Consider the following 16,990-nt stretch of genomic DNA (forward strand, 5'->3'; position numbering starts at 1 on the left):
GAGAGGTCCTTTGTGGTTTTTTTGCTTGTTTTGTTTTTTGGTTTTTGCTGCACTGCACAGCTTGTGGGATCTCAGTTCCCTGACCAGGAATTGAACCCTGGCCATGGCAGTGAAAGCGCAGAATCCTAACCACTAGACCACCAGGGAATTCCCGAGAGGTACTTTGTTTTAATGTAGAAAGCATTCTGAAGTCAGTTGAAACATATTACACACTTTAACCCATTCCCTCGGTGATCTGTTTACACTGCAGGCTTTGCTGGGCAGATCCTCCTCACAGAGCCTTTAGTAAAATGCACAGTCACACATTCTCCCAACTGTCCTAAATTTCCAGTTAGCAGAACCCACCTAACAAGGTTTCAAACGCTCATCAACAAACACAACTAATACAAGTGCTTCTTTTGCAGGGGTTATGCCGGAAAAGGGCTGACAACTCCACTCCTCCCCCTACCCAAATTTGTCTCAAATTAAAAAAAAAAAAAATCTAAAATGACACATTTAGTTTAGCTGAAACAAGATCAAAGGCCAATGCATGGGTTGTGTCACATGAGCCATCAAAACATAAAGCATTGTGCCATGTTTAAGTGACTGGACCACATTCAGACTCTCTTCCTTTTTTGGCAACGCCCGCTTGCTAACCACTGGGATGTGCACTCTGGTGACGGCAATGTAGTCACACTGGTAAACCACTCAATCACGTGTAAACTGCAGCCTCTCCCATCTATTAAGTGATTGATAGTAGACTGGTTGTTTCTTTTTAAACATACAATATACTAAGGCAGGCAGGAAGTAGTAGTTTTTCTGCTGGCAACAAGGTGGATATGTGTTTTTTCTGTTTATTATTATTTTTTAAAATAATTAGCTTTACTGATTGAAGTATAATTTACATACAATAGAATCCACTCATTTAAGGGTATGGTTCAATGAATTTTGACAAATACACTGTGCAACCACCATCACCCCAAAAGTTCCCTCATCCCCCCTGAAGTTTCACCCTTCTCTCTACTCCTCACTGGCCCCAGACAACTGTGATCTGTTTTCTGTCACTGTAGTTTTATCTTTCTAGAATTTCATATAAATGGATCCTACACTATGTAACTTCTTTCATGTTTGGATTTTGGCACTTAGAATGCTTCTGAAATTCATCTGTGTTGATATGCGTGATCAGTAATTTCCATTTATTGCTTAGTATCCCATGATATGTTTATACTACAATTTGTTTATCCATTCATCAAGGGAAGGGCATCTGGGCTGTTTTCAGTTAGGAATATTGCATCCTTAACTGATGGGATAGTTCCAGTTACTCTGCAGCCTCACCAGTGTTTGGCATTGTATTTTTTTATGTTCTCCATTCTAACAGATATATAGTAGTAGCTCATTGTGGTTTTATTTTGCATTTCTCTAAGCATCTTTGCAAGTGCTTATACGTTCATATATTTTCTTTGGCAAAGTGTCTACTCAAATCTCTTGTTCACTTTAAAAACTGTACTGTTTACCTCCATAATACTGAATTGTAAAACTTCCTTATATATTTTGGATATAGTCTTTTGTCAGAAAAATGTTTTGCAAATATTTTCTCCCAGTCTGTTATTTGCCTTTTCATTTTCTTTTTTTTTTTTTTTTTTTTTGTGGTACGTGGGCCTCTCACTGCTGTGGCCTCTCCCGTTGCGGAGCACAGGCTCCGGATGCGCAGGCTCAGCGGCCATGGCTCATGGGCCCAGCCGCTCTGCGGCATGTGGGATCTTCCTGGACCAGGGCACGAACCTGTGTCCCCTGCATCAGCAGGCGGACTCTCAACCACTGCGCCACCAGGGAAGCCCTTGCCTTTCCATTTTCTTAAGAGGGTCTTTTGGATAGCAAAAGCTTCTTTTTCTTTTCTTAATTGAAGTATAGTTGATTTACAATGCTGTGTTAGTTTCAGGTATACAGCAAAGTTATTCTTTTTCAGATTCTTTTCCATTACAGGTTATTACAAGATACTGAATATAGTTCCCTGGACAGCAAAAGCATTTTTTTTTTTTTGAAAGCAGTATTGACTTTATTGCCTTTTTGAAATCTGATTCGATCATTGTAATGTAATCATCTGTATAAATCTGTGCTTATCCTAAAGATAATCAGGATACCACAGGGACTATACAACTTTTTTTTTTCTGCTTTATAACAAATTTAGTCAGTTATACATATACATATGTTCCCATATCCCCTCCCTTTTGCGTCTCCCTCCCACCCTCCCTATCCCACCCCTCCAGGCGGTCACAAAGCACCGAGCTGATCTCCCTGTGCTATGCGGCTGCTTCCCACTAGCTATCTACCTTACGTTTGGTAGTGTATATATGTCCATGCCGCTCTTTCGCTTTGTCACAGCTTACCCTTCCCCCTCCCCATATCCTCAAGTCCATTCTCTAGTAGGTCTGTGTCTTTATTCCTGTCTTACTCCTATGTTCTTCATGACATTTTTTTCCTTAAATTCCATATATATGTGTCAGCATACAGTATTTGTCTTTCTCTTTCTGACTTACTTCACTCTGTATGACAGACTCTAGGTCCATCCACCTCATTACAAATAGCTCAATTTCGTTTCTTTTTATGGCTGAGTAATATTCCATTGTATATATGTGCCACATCTTCTTTATCCATTCATCCGATGAAGCAAAAGCTTTTAATTTTTTTAAAAAATTTATTTATTTTGGCTGCGTTGGGTCTTCTTTGCCGCACGCGGGCTTTCTCTAGTTGTGGCGAGTGGAGCTACTCTTTGTTGCGGTGCACGGGCTTCTCACTGCAGTGGCTTCTCTTGTTTTGGAGTGGGGGCTCTAGGTGTGCGGGCTTCAGTAGTTGCGGCACGTGGGCTCAGTAGTTGTGGCACAAGGGCTTAGTTGCTCTGTGGCATGTGGGATCTTCCCGGACCAGGGCTCAAACCTGTGTCTCCTGCACTGGCAGGCAGACTCTCAACCACTGTGCCACCAGGGAAGCCCAAAAGCTTTTAATTTTTGATAAAGTCCAATTTATGGTTCTGTCTTTTGTGTCCTAAGAAATCTCTGTCCTAAGCCAAGGTCATAAAGATCTTTCTATATTTTCTCCTAGAAGCTTTATTGCTTTGGCTCTTACATTTAGACCTATGAACTATTTATAATTAACATCTGCATACAGAATGAGGTAAGGGTTGAGATTCAATTTTTTTCTGTATGGGTATCCAATTGATTCCAGACCACTGGTGGAAAATATCCTTCTTCTCTTAAATTATCTTGGCATCTTTGTAAAAAAAAAAACCAAGTGACCATATTTCTATGAGTGAGTCTGCTCTCTTCAGTTAATCTCACACTCTCTTATTTGTAGCTGTACAGTAAGTCTAAAAGTCAGATAGGATAAATCTTCCAGTGTTGTTCTTTTTCACAATTATTTTGCTCTTCTTAGATCCTTTTATGTCCATATAAATTTTAGAATCAGCTCATCAATTTCTATAAGAAATTGGAAGTCTGCTGAGATTTTGATAAGGATTGAGTTGAATCTATAGATTAATTTGGGGAGATGTGACTTAATAATATTGCATCTTTCAACCCATGCACGTGGCATATTGTTCCATTTATTTGGGTCTTCTTGAATTTCTCTCAGCAACATTCTGTAGTTTTCAGTGTACATATCTTGCATTATTTTGTTAAATTTATCCATAAAGGTTTTTTTCTTGATGCTATTATGAATGGCATTTAAATTTCAATTTCAGTTGTTCATTGCAAGCTTGATAGATCTGCTTATTAGTTCCAATGGCTGTTCTTTGTGGTTTCCTTAGGACTTTCTACCTATACAATCATGCCATCTGCAAATAAAGACAGTTTATTCTTCCTTTCCAAACTGTATGTCATTTAATTATTTTTCTTGCCTTACTCCACTGTCTAGAGCTTCAAGTACAATGCTGAATACAATCTGGTGAGCACAGCAGAAAGTGGTAGTTGACCTGCTCTCTCAAAGGTGGACATTTAAATGTGACATTAAAAAATTTAATTTAGGGCTTCCCTGGTGGCGCAGTGGTTAAGAATCCACGTGCCAATGCAGGGAACATGGGTTTGAGCCCTGGGCCAGGAAGATCCCATATGCCGCGGAGCAACTAAGCCCGTGCGCCACAACTACTGAGCCTGTGCTCTAGAGCCTGCGAGCCACAGCTACTGAGCCCATGTGCCACAACTACTGAAGCTTGTGCGCCTAGAGCCCATGCTCTGCAACAAGAGAAGCCACCGCAATGAGACGCCCACACATGCAACGAAGAATAGCCCCTGCTTGCTGCAACTAGAGAAAAACCCGCGTGCAGCAACAAAGACCCAATACAGCCAAAAAAAAAAAAAAAAAATTTCAATTTAGAAAGGAAGCATATGAAGGAACAGAGAAGCACAACCTAAATGAAAAAGTATATACACACAAACAAGAACTCCCAAAACAAACCAACAATTAAGGGAATCTAATGAGCTAAAACTTTAGTATTGTAATTCTCACCACAGTGCTGATACCAACCTTCCTTAAACATGTGGCACACAAACATTCTTAAGACTTGATCTCTTTTAGGCTAACTACCTAGCCTCTTTCTTATATGTCCAAAATGGAAGATTCAGGTTCATGATACCTACCAGCATTTGCAACAAGCAACAGGGGCAGTTTTCCTCGTTCTATGTCATCTTTAATCAGTTTCTCCAGGAAGGCAACGTCCTGGGATTGAAAGACAAACCACAAAAACATGAGACAACCAGCATAAGAGCATATACACTGGAAAATTATAACTTCTAAAAGAAGCAGATGACTCTCAAAATTTATCAAAGCAATTCTTTTCTTGACAATTTTCCTTTTTTCTCCAATCATAGTTGTGAAAATAAAATCGTTTTCCTTGAAGACTAACTAGAAAAATCAGTTAAATGAGATTAAAATTAGAAACTGCATATACAGAACCAACATGTCTCTAGTTTTAAACATTTACAATAAAAAAAAATGTTCTCTCAACCCCCCCCCAAAAAACAACCAAAAATGTATCTCTGATATTACTCATTGATGTATCTGAACCAGAAAATCTAACTACCTTGAAAAAGAAATGCAGAACCCTAAAACCTATCCCTTTTGCTTCTGACTTCAGTATGGGAAGGCTTATCACTTGCATGTCTAAAAAGAAGCAGAATCCAATGCCAAGGATTACAATAATCAAAATCTGCCCATTCATAAATCCAGGCAACAGTGATAACCATTTGAAAGAATGAGCTTTAGAAGATATTCCTGAGGCTTAATTGGAATCCATGTTTCTACTTAAAACAGGCGATACAGTGATTACAAGATTCCTTAAGAGCCAGGTGCTCCTCACCTTTATGCCAGCCGACCTTCCTGGACATTCAAACCCGGCAGCATGTATTATGCAATGGGAAGGTCTAAGCAATTCATGAATAAGCTAATAATTATCTGGAGGCCAGCAAACAGAACTGCATTTTAAAGGAAGGTACGGTTTCAAAACACAATTCTTTATTATTTTATAAACCTAAAGAACTCACCATCTGATGCTGGGATCCAAACACAGTGTTACAGGGCACACGACACAAACAGGGGAAGGGCAAGCCAAGCTGCAAGAAGAAACATGCAATTTTACAAGAAAGATCTTTGTCACCGTTCCCTTATGTCCCCAGAAGATTGTGGCTCTAAGTCACAATTATTCTTTTTAAATATTCTCTCTCCTTAGGAACTCTTAATATGAGCATTTGGGGGGATAATTTAGAATCCTTCCTCCAAGGATTAGTGGTAAATAACACCGGCTAAAGGCATTCAAAGTACAATATCTTACTTATGGGTCCACCCATTCCTAAAAAGCAATAGATATGGACTAGCAGATGTACATATCTTGAGAGAAATGAAGTCAGCGTTATGGAGACAGTAATTGTCAAATAAATTTTATATTCCTAATTTTTAGCTTCCAAATCCTTAAGGAGTATATGTTTTAGGAATTTTTTTTAACATTTGCAGCATATTGCTCTGTATAACTAAAACTTGGAAGCATTTAAGGACCAAAAATTTAACGAGCACTTTATTCACACTTTTTCCCCTTAAAGAATTTTTCTTTTAAATTATGAAAGTGAAACCCAAGTAAAACACACAATAAAAAATTATAGAAATTAAAAGTGAAAATTCCCCCCCATAAGCCACCAATCTACTGCTGTTAACAGGTTAGTATAGAACCTTGCAGATAATTGCTAGGCAAAAATATATATATTTATATAAATATATTTTTCTAGGTATAAAAAACATATGCATGTAAGCATGTACACACTTTTTAAAACATGAACATGGCTATTCTGCCACCTACCTTTCCCCCTTAACAGAACACTCTCACACATCTTTTGCAGATTGGACTGCTGTTCCAAGGGAGCTTTGGGTCCATAAGAGCCTGGCCTACAGTAGGTACTCAATAAGTAATTTGTTTCATGTTTCTACAGAGATATTATAAAACTCCTTATTTTGTACACCCTCAAGAAGAGGACATAATTTCTTGCCACCAATGACCACAGCTCAGAATCAACTTAAGCCCTGAAGTTTCCCCTATGTATCTCCCTGGACTCCTCCATCTTACAAAAGACAACCCCTCCAATCCTATGGGTTTTACTTTAAAACATTCTTAGCCAAGAGGCTTAACAAGTTCTTGACTCAAGGTAGTCCCGTAATCAGGCTACCATGAACTTTAAAAAATGGTAATGCTCTTTGATCTAATAATTCTAGACTGGCTCTGAAAAATCCATCTGAGGAATACAACCCAAAGTATAGAAAAGCTTCATGCACAAAGATGTCCATAACAGCACTATACAAAGAGCACTTCCTCAAAATGGTCATAAAAAGCAAAAGAATGGAAACACTCTAATTGCCCAAAAGGGAAACAGTTAAAATACTATACACTCACTTGAAGGAATATTATGAAGACATTAAAAACATACTTTACTTTGGAGAACTGGTAAAACATGATATGAACCTGTATAACAGTAAGTGAAAAAAGCCAGATATAGCTATGTAAAAACACACATACTTTCTGATTAAGCCAAGTCTGAAAAGAAATAAAGTAAAATGTTGACTGTGGTTGCCTTTGGGCAACTAAAAAAAAATACATATATATATATATATCTATATATCTAAATGTATTAATACACATTTATACATAATAATGACAAAACAAGCATATAAGAAAATCACCTTTCTTTTCACTTGAAAAAAACAGCAGCTAAAGAAAAACTTCCAGGACAGAACAAAACATCCTTTCTTTAAAATATCCACCTTATGCCACATTACCTGATTACAGAGGTACTGGCCCAGGCCAGGCCTAGCAGCAGCACTTAGATATATAACAGGCGTCTTGTTATATAACACATTGAACCCATCCACCACAAAGTCTTCATAACGGGAATGAATGGCAAGCCTACAGATCTTTGCAAGTCCTTCTCTTTCTTCTTCATGGAAATAAGCACAGCCATTTTCATACCTGTTAAGAGACACCCATATGTCAGTATGTTCTTATCTCTGATATTATATCCCAGTCTTATAACCATGGAAGTAATTCTTTTCTCAACCTGGAAACTGTTACCCAGATCAGTGAAAGGACATAGGAATCACCCTCATCTCAGAGGGCTGACACCTCACTGCAGCTGGAGGTTATAAAGAACAGAGGCAATGACCCCTCATCCACACCCAGCTCCAGAAAGAGCAGAAACTATGAAAACCAGTAGAGAATGGGAATCCCTCAGATATAAAAAGGCTGAAGATCATGGACTGGCTTACTTTACAAGAAAGCCAGCACTGGATAATGCAGGCATGGTTCTTAGTAGTTTCAGCCCTAAAACATCCAAAGTTAAGTAAAACTGTCAAAAATGCTAGTCAGGCTAACTTTTGTTTTCACTAATATCTGCCTGGGACATTTTATTCTTCTCAATCTCCAAAAAGAAGGACAGAGAGATTTTCAGTTACAGGTATTGGATTTTTATTAGAACAGAAGAAAATTTCTCCTTTGCCATATAGTTAGGCAAACTCATACTCTCGCCAGGTCAAGCTCTTTCCCAGCATCTGAAAACAAGTCTCCCAAGTTAAATGTTCCAACGTTAGGTAAACATTCCTTTTCCATAAACGTAATAGCATAAATAAACACAGAATACCATTGGTCCCATTTCTTCTACTGACTCCTTCGTCTGCTAGAATTCCTTAATAATGCCAATATTATCACAGTATAAAGCAAATTTCAATTTCATAACACATACTCATCTTCCTTATGACAGCATTTCCTTTCTACTAAAGCACGGCTAATACTTTGATTAAAAATACCTGAACCTATTTCACTGCTGTACCTTCTATCAACATGTGCCAATTAGGAATCTTAAGAACAAGTAACTGTGGACATTATCCAACATGTATGTGCTCATGTTCTCAGCTCTTTACATATGTTAATTCATCAGTTCATTTAATCCTCACAACAATGTCATCAAATAGATATTAAGGCTATCCCCATTTCATAGATAAGGAAACTGAGGCATGGAGTGGTTAAGCAACGCTTCCAAGGGGAAAGGGAAGAGGCAGAGCTGAACCCAGGTAGCATAGCTCCAGAAAAGAGATCTCTCACAGTCTATACCCAACGCATAAATGTCTTTACCAGAAACTAAAAACTTATTACCTGAAAATTCTGCATAGCCATAAGGTAGTGTCTGAAAGTATCCTAGTTGTAAGTTTTCTCAGGTTCTCTTTGTCCAGAGTTGAAATGTAAGCTCCCAGACTGTGCCCCAACAAAGCTATATGACCTTGTTCTCCAATATTCTGGATTCTGTTAATCAAAATTTATTAGATTAAAAAAAAAGTATTAGTCAAAGCATAAATAAATAAAACATAGAGACACATTATTCCACAGAAATTTCTGTCAGACTTGAAATGCATTTAATGGCCTAGAAGGCAGACACTGAGATACATTTAGAAAATTCAATGCATAAGGTATTAATAGTTTGGGGGGAAATTTTTTTTTTAATTCAAGTTCTAGGAGATAAATATCCTTTTTTATTGAATACCAATCAAATACACAAACTGTTTTTGAATAATTTTCTCCAAAAAAGTTTTTTAAATTAAATACCAGTTGAAGAACTATGGAGAGTACAGCTAAAATGTGCAGAAAATTTAAGAATCAATAGACGAAGATCAATTCCCTGCACTAAATAGCTATTTATAACAATACAGCACATTCAAGGGGAACTAGGTATTGTTTTACACTTTACTAAAGTGGATGGACTAATTTCCCTTATAAAGAATAAATGTAAAAAGAAAAAAACAAAAAATTGACAGGATACTGGGCAAAGGAGACAGTTCATAGAATAGGAAATATAAATGGGTCTTAAAACATACAAAAAGACACTTAATCTGGTTCATAAGAAAAATGCAAACTAAAACTATGCTGAAATATCATTTCTCACCTATCAGACTGGCAACGATCCTTAAGTCTGCTAATACCCTTTCGGGCAAAGGTGTGGGGAAAGACGTACTCTCACACATTATGGGTGGGAATGTGAAGTGGCACAATTCCACGAAGGGAAATTTGGCAAATTTACAAATACACAAACTTATATGGCCCAGCAATCCCACTTCTAGGACTTTAATCTACAGAAACACTTCTTCTATGAGAAATGACACATGTACAGAGTTACTGGCTGTAGGAATGTTTTTAAGAGTAAAACATGAAAAGGAGACTAGTTAAATAAAATATGGCTCATCCATTCAGAGTAACACTAAACAGCTCTTAAAGGAGAAAGCTCCTTGTATACTGCTATGCCAGGAACTCCAAGACATAAATGAAAAAAGCAAGGCACAGAACAACATGCACAGTATTTAGGTACTGGAGCGGGTGAGCACAGACATTTTGCTTGGGTGTACATACACATGAAGTATCTCTGACGAATACACAAGAAACTGGCAACTTATCTCTAGGAAGGAGAACAAGGTAGGGAGGCAGAGGTAAGAAGGAAAATTGCCTTTGTATATACACCTTTTCTATCTTTTGAAATTTGAACTGGAAGAATGAATTACTTACTCCAAAAAAATTAAATTTAAAACTATTAAAGAGGGAATGAAACTAAATAAATTGCTTGATAGATGCACAAACAGAAATAAAATAAACAGATGATTCACAGACAACATGGCCTGCCACCAATGAATTCAGCTGCAGCACTTCTCAGCAATCAGAGGCGGAAGCACAGGAGCAGAAGCAGTCAGAAACAGAAAAGCACACAACAGCTATTCTCTGGCCCCTGTGCCAGCCCCTCCCTAAGACACAAGACCATAAAAACGACAAGATTTTAGTAAATGACTTCCTTTTACAAAATATATTATCTAAAATATGTCAATGTCTCTCTGAAGAAACTGATCATTTTAATATCACATGTAACTAGGAATTAAATATAGCTTATTACTGCAGCAACTTGTGAGAATGCAATCATTATCAAAATCAAGAACACATATACTTTCAAACAGAAGCTGCCAACTGTTCTCCATTACCGGGTACTCTGGGGCTCCTCATCTTCATCTCCGTGCATCAGATTCTGAACTAACTGGAGGATGCTCACCATGTCTTGTCCACTGCGGAACAGAAAAACAGCTGACAAACAGGTGGAAACAGCACACATCCCTCACCGGTCTCTCACTATTTTCTCTCGTCTAAACTAGCTTGACATGCTTTCTTTTTTAACTGAGTAGCTACGAAAGAAATAATGTGTTTTGAGATACAGTATACATCATTTTTAAAACAAACCTCAAATTATCAACTGAATTCTGAATATAACCTTATTTGTGATTAAATCTTCTGCCTAAATATTAATTTGATTTTTAAAAATTTCACCAGCTTTAGCAATATTTCTCTACCTGTTCATTTGAACCTTGGAGACTATTTAATAAGCATGTAATAAGGGCCGAAGTAGTCCTTATAAGCTGTTGGAAGGTCACAAAAGCAGCAAGAATACTCCAATGCCACTGGTGTATCTAGGTTCCCTCCACGTGGGAGTCTCGTCTGTTTGTTCTAACAGAGCTAAACATGAAATGCAAACATGATTTATTATTACCTCTTCCCCAAGCTGGGGAAACTGCAGATTCGCTTGCAGTGTAAACGCTTACTTCTACCCAAGGTATGTTTTTAAACGCTCATCACATGAGGAGGTGGAAACTTAAGAACATGAAAGGTGAAGTTCTAAGCAATGGCAAGGTGACTTGTAAAACATGTGATGTTAAAATACTATCACTCTATTAATGAGAATGTGACTAATAAAAAGTTCTCTCTTTCGGGCTTCCCTGGTGGCGCAGTGGTTCAGCATCTGCCTGCCAATGCAGGGGACAAGTGTTCGAGCTCTGGTCCAGGAAGATCCCACATGCCGTGGAGCAACTAAGCCCGTGTGCCACAACTACTGAGCCTGCGCTCTAGAGCCCGTGAGCCACAGCTACTGAAGCCCGTGTGCCTAGAGCTTGTGCTCTGCAACAAGAGAAGCCACTGCAATGAGAAGCCTGCACACTGCAAAGAAGAGTAGCCCCCGCTCACCGCAACTAGAGAAAGCCCATGCGCAGCAATGAAGACCCAATGCAGCCCAAAATAAATTTTAAAAAAAGTTATCTCTTTTCGAAAAGCACCATCAAAACAATGTCCCCAAACCTATCCTCCTCAAGGTGCTGACCTTCACGTGTGAGGGACTGTGATCCTTGGACATTGTGTAGAGATGAGGCCACATGACCTTGAGCAAGCTACTGAAACTCACGAAGCCCTACATTATACAACTGTGAGGATGCGGTTAGTCCATGGAAAGCACCGAATGCCACGCCTGGGGAAGTGCTATCTCAGGCGCTGGCTATTAGCATTATTAGTGTGAATACTCCTGACCGGTGCCATTAATGCCCTCCCACTCTGAGAATTACAGATGTTCTTGGTAGTATGTCTTCTAGGGAAACTTCTGTGGGATGAGTGGAACCCTTTAATTCCCTTCAGTAGGCCTGGGATGAGGAGACTTATAAGATTTGGCTCCTGTTCTCAGTTGGAGAATGAACTTCACCCATAGAGGACTTCAAGTCAGCACCCTTCTTCTATAAGCAGGAGTGCTTATTTTAAAATATTAGTATCTGGGGACTTCCCTGGTGGCACAGTGGTTAAGAATCCACCTGCCACTGCAGGGGACACGGGTTCAAGCCCTGGTCCGAGAAGATCCCACATGCCGCGGAGCAACTAAGCCCGTGCACCACAACTACTGAGCCTGCGCTCTAGAGCCAGCGAGCCACAACTACTGAGCCCACGTGCCACAACTACTGAAGCCCGCGTGCCTAGAGCCCGTGCTCTGCAACAAGAGAAGCCACTGCAATGAGAAGCCAGTGCCCTGCAACGAAGAGTAGCCCCTGCTTGCTGCAACTAGAGAAAGCCTGTGCACAGCAACGAAGACCCAACGCAGCCAAAAAAAAAAATTAGTATCTGGGTGTGTTAGATGTGACATTTATTGGCATACTGGGATCCTTCCTCTATACTATTCTTTTGCAACATACTTATTGTACATATTTATATTCCGGTCAAAGGACAACTTAAGGGAGTTGTACTATTTACCTACGTACAGTTTCCTGGTTATAAAAAAAATAATAAGTTTGTCTGAGGGAAACTGGGCCAGGACTTTAACTCCAGATTGAGTGCTAACATCCTGTGAAAATGTTAGTTGGATAACTACTTATTTTTCTGACCTCTTCCCTGCTAGCTCAAGTCACAAACACTTGACAGACTTGCTTTAGTTGCCAAAAAATAAACCACTCTGCTAATAAATTAGAGTTGACATTTTCCTTTCATTTACTATATAATAAAATGATAAATCTTATCAAGTTAAAATAACTCTCACAATAAAGCTCAGTCTACCAAATAGATTACTGGTTTCAAGGATGAGTCAAGTGTGACAGTTGAGGTATAATTAGGAGTTTGCATATCACTTTTGAGTTAAGAGGTTGTGTTAAACTCTGAATGGGAAGGGGGAGAAACAGTAGGTTCAGCATCATCACCAACCAACCAGTGGCAGTTCAGTTGTCTGATGTTATACTGCACATAACTCTCAATTTGCTTTGTGCTCATTAAAACGAAAATTGTAAGTCAGTGATGGTAAAATCTTGGTTTAAAGAAAGTGTACACCCTAAGTAAAGGTACTTATCTGCATTGCCACCTACCTGCCTTGCAGTGGCCCTGGAATATCCCCTGATAGGAGCTTCTTTCCATTTTCCTCCTCTGTTCTTCTAATTTAAAGGAAATAAAAAACTGTTAACCTTCTAACATTTGAGCATGAACATGTGATAATGTTGCTCACAACCTCTTAGTACCTGATGTGAGATTTGAAACACACATCTTGCCTTCTCGTCCCAGCCCCCAGGCTGGGGTAGGGTTTAGTTTCAGGAAAATAATATTAAAAATATAATAACACTTCAACCCACTTCTTGGTTAGCTGATGCCCTATATGACCTGAATATACAGTAAGAAGTATTTATAGATGCAAGTCAATATATTAAATAAATGAAACTCTTAGTAGGCAGAACTGAAAATTGTAAGTTCTGCCCCTTAATTTCAAAATCCTTTAATTACAAAGCACCTTATACCCAAGACAAATACCAATTTTAAAGTCAGCTGAAGCTAAGTGTGACATTCTGAAACCAAGAGGTGTCTTTTTTTTTTTCATCTTTATTGGAGTATAATTGCTTTACAATGGTGTGTTAGTTTCTGCTTTATAACAAAATGAATCAGTTATACATATACATATGTTCCCATATCTCTTCCCTCTTGCGTCTCCCTCCCTCCCACCCTCCCTATCCCACCCCTCTAGGTGGTCACAAAGCACCGAGCTGATCTCCCTGTGCTATGCGGCTGCTTCCCACTAGCTATCTACCTTACGTTTGGTAGTGTATATATGTCCATGTCACTCTCTCACTTTGTCACAGCTTACCCTTCCCTCTCCCCATATCCTCAAGTCCATTCTCTAGTAGGTCTGTGTCTTTATTCCCGTCTTACCCCTAGATTCTTCATGACATTTTTTTTCTTAGATTCCATATATATGTGTTAGCATACAGTATTTGTCTTTCTCTTTCTGACTTACTTCACTCTGTATGACAGACCAAGAGGTGTCTTTAACAGAAGGAAACTAGTGCCGCCAGTTTCATAGCAGGTTGAACACATTTAATGGGTTACTTCTGTTCCATAGGCTCACCTCTGACTGTCCTCTAGCATCTTCATGGCCTCCTTCAAGTTTTTTCCCATTTCAGCTAGGGTAGGGTCTGCTATCTGGGAAACAAATTTTCAAAAGGTTAAATTTTAACAACCCTCTATTACTTCTGCAACATAATTCATCCAGAAAAACTAAATGCAAGTCCATTTTCTTCTGGATTTATTATAAAATACCTGGATTATTAAAGAACATGTTTGATTTTAAAATTCCAACAGTACAAAGGTATAACATAAAAAAGTCCCACTCCCCAGGGGAGGCCACTTTTAAGTTTGACATGTATCTCTCCAAAGTTTCACTTTGCTCATATGCCCCTCTCCAAATTGCTTTTTTCTACTTTATAGTGAATATGGTTCCATGTCAGCAGGTCCACTTCATTCTTCTTAGTGGTTACACCTTTTTGCATCTGATGGATGTATTATAATTTACTGAACCAGTCCTGAATTAATGGATCCTTAGGTTATTTCAGTTTTTCACTATTAGAAGCAAGGTCCAGAAAAGTATGTATAGTATACTATTCATTTTACTGTTGTAGTAGGCTGAAAAATAGCCCCCCAAAGGATATTCACATCCTAATCCCTGGAATTTGTGAACGTTACCTTATATGACAAAGTCTTTGCAGATGTGATTAAGGATCTTGAGATGGCACGATTACCCTGAATCATCCAGGTGAGCCCTAAGTTCAATCACATATATCCACATGAGAGAATTGGAGGGAGACCACACAGAGAGAGAAGACTATGTGAAGGCAGAGCAGAGAGAGATTTGAAGATGCTGGCCTTGAAACTGGAGTGATGGAGCCACCAAACAGGGAAGGATGGCTGGCAAGCAACATAAGCTGGAACAAGAAAGGAAGGGACACTCCCTCCGAGCCTCTGGAGGGAGCGCAGCCCTGCCAGCCCTTGATTTCAGCCCCAAGACAGTGATTTCAAACTTCTGGCCTCCAGGACTGAGAGAGAACATATTTCTGTTGTTCTAAGCCACCCAGTTTGTGCTCATTTGTTACAGCAGCCCCAGGAAACTAATACGCTCAAAGATCTGCAAGTGCTTCTAAAAACTCTGGGATGCTTACACAAGCTAGCAATAGTGATTGCCTCCAAAGAATGGCTACAGGGGTCAGAGGGAGTCTTTTTAGTTCATATCCTTTTGCTCCTTTTGGAATTTAGTAGCACGTGTACATCTATCTCCCATTCAGAACATAAACGAAACAAATTTTTAAAAATTCTTGCAGAATTGAAACACTCATTTTCCTTTCTTTCTTCTTACATCTCCGTAAAAATTTTTAGAGAGACAATCTTGTTGCCCTGAATCTCTATATAGTATGAATTGGGTTATAAACAATCACAGAAGCTCTCCCTTGTTCCCCCCTTACTCTTCAAATACACTTCAAGTGTAGTTATCTGCTTTTCTCTTCATATTGTCTCTTGTACCTCGTAATAGTTTACACAATGTAGATGTGCAATGAGTGTATATTACCTTTAGTACTGTGTTACCTCCTCAAAATTGTTTTTTTTAAAGAAATTCTACTGTTTATCAATGTAAGTATCAGAAAATATTAATTCTAGAAGGGACCTTAGGGGTCTAGCCCAGGGATTTCCCACCTGTGTTCTTCTCAGCCTTAAGACTCCTGGAAAGAACTTTGGGGAGAAGAGGTTGGGTAGCTGTAAAGTTTCACTTGTAAAAAGTTTCATTAAAAAGAAGAAAAAAAAGTATAAGCATGAAAACCTCTGATTCTGGTATAACATTTTAGAGAAGAGGAAACTAAGACTTAGAGAGGTACACTGACTTGCCTAGGCTCATGGAACTAATAAATGACAGAGAGGTGCCAGAACCCTGGTTTCCTGATGTGTTTCTGCCTGTTTCTATTACATCACACTGATTCTACAAGAGATTAGAAAATAATCACATAGCCACATCTGACCTGATTTTTACACGAGAAAAAAAAAAAAATCATTAAAAAAAACAGGTGTTTCCAATAAAAATCACGATTTAAATGTAAGCACCAGATGGGTTAGAGAGTAATCTAAAAGGGTCTCCATGCTCTCCGTTAACAGTTCTGAGTAGGATGAGGAACAGATAATGGTCAAGAGAATTGATCTTGCTCCTCAGTCTGCTGGTCATGGTCCTTACCACCCTTATCTCCTGTGACACATCAATCCCTGATCATCTGGCCAAATGAAAAGATAAACAGTTTGCTTGATCAATTACACCTCTGTGTTTCATGCTTATAACATCTGCCCCATCTGAAATGTCCTTGTACCTTTTATCCACCTCTAACTACCTATTAAATCACAATTCACTACTTCTAAGAAACCCCTATGGATAAAACCATTTTCACATGTTCACATCCCCTCTAATGATATCGATACCATTTTTTCCTAAACCAAAAACCTGAACTCACTGCCTGACAAATGATTGTATTTATGGGAACAACAGGACGAAAGGCTTGAAACTGGGGCCATTCTAATATGCAACTGCCATTTATCCTCACGATTCTTTACATTCTTTACTATGAATTGTTTTATAGATGATCTTTCCAGTATAGGTATTCTCCCCAATTAGATTATACGCTTTTTGAAAGCAGCCATTCAGACTCCTACTAATTTTGACTTCTCTTATAAGACCAAGAATCTAAAGTCAGCTTGATTCCTGGGTTGTCATATTACCTCTGAAACCCCTTAGGAAGGCATGGCATATTGGGTATCAACATACTGGCTCTAAATTCAACACGGCTAACTTCTCCTATAACA

At 38.8% G+C, this 16,990-nt stretch overlaps 1 protein-coding gene across 1 annotated transcript in view; it reads right to left on the reverse strand.

Annotated features, from left to right (window-relative positions):
* The window catches only part of PDXDC1 (pyridoxal dependent decarboxylase domain containing 1), a 38,795-nt gene extending 24,499 nt beyond the window's left edge, over positions 1 to 14,296 (reverse strand). Inside the window, exons 1-7 of the mRNA XM_079718717.1 lie at positions 14,226 to 14,296; positions 13,198 to 13,263; positions 10,522 to 10,602; positions 8,660 to 8,806; positions 7,291 to 7,480; positions 5,514 to 5,582; positions 4,611 to 4,689 (exon numbers count right to left, since the gene is read on the reverse strand). Of these exons, the coding sequence (XP_079574843.1) occupies positions 4,611 to 4,689; positions 5,514 to 5,582; positions 7,291 to 7,480; positions 8,660 to 8,806; positions 10,522 to 10,602; positions 13,198 to 13,263; positions 14,226 to 14,275 (682 nt within the window). The 5' untranslated portion in view covers positions 14,276 to 14,296. The remainder of the gene's footprint in view (positions 1 to 4,610; positions 4,690 to 5,513; positions 5,583 to 7,290; positions 7,481 to 8,659; positions 8,807 to 10,521; positions 10,603 to 13,197; positions 13,264 to 14,225) is intronic.
* Between the last annotated feature and the right edge of the window lie 2,694 nt (positions 14,297 to 16,990).

This window comes from Hyperoodon ampullatus (assembly GCF_949752795.1).
Source record: "Hyperoodon ampullatus genome assembly, chromosome: 14".
In the NCBI taxonomy this organism is placed as follows: Eukaryota; Metazoa; Chordata; class Mammalia; order Artiodactyla; family Ziphiidae; genus Hyperoodon; species Hyperoodon ampullatus.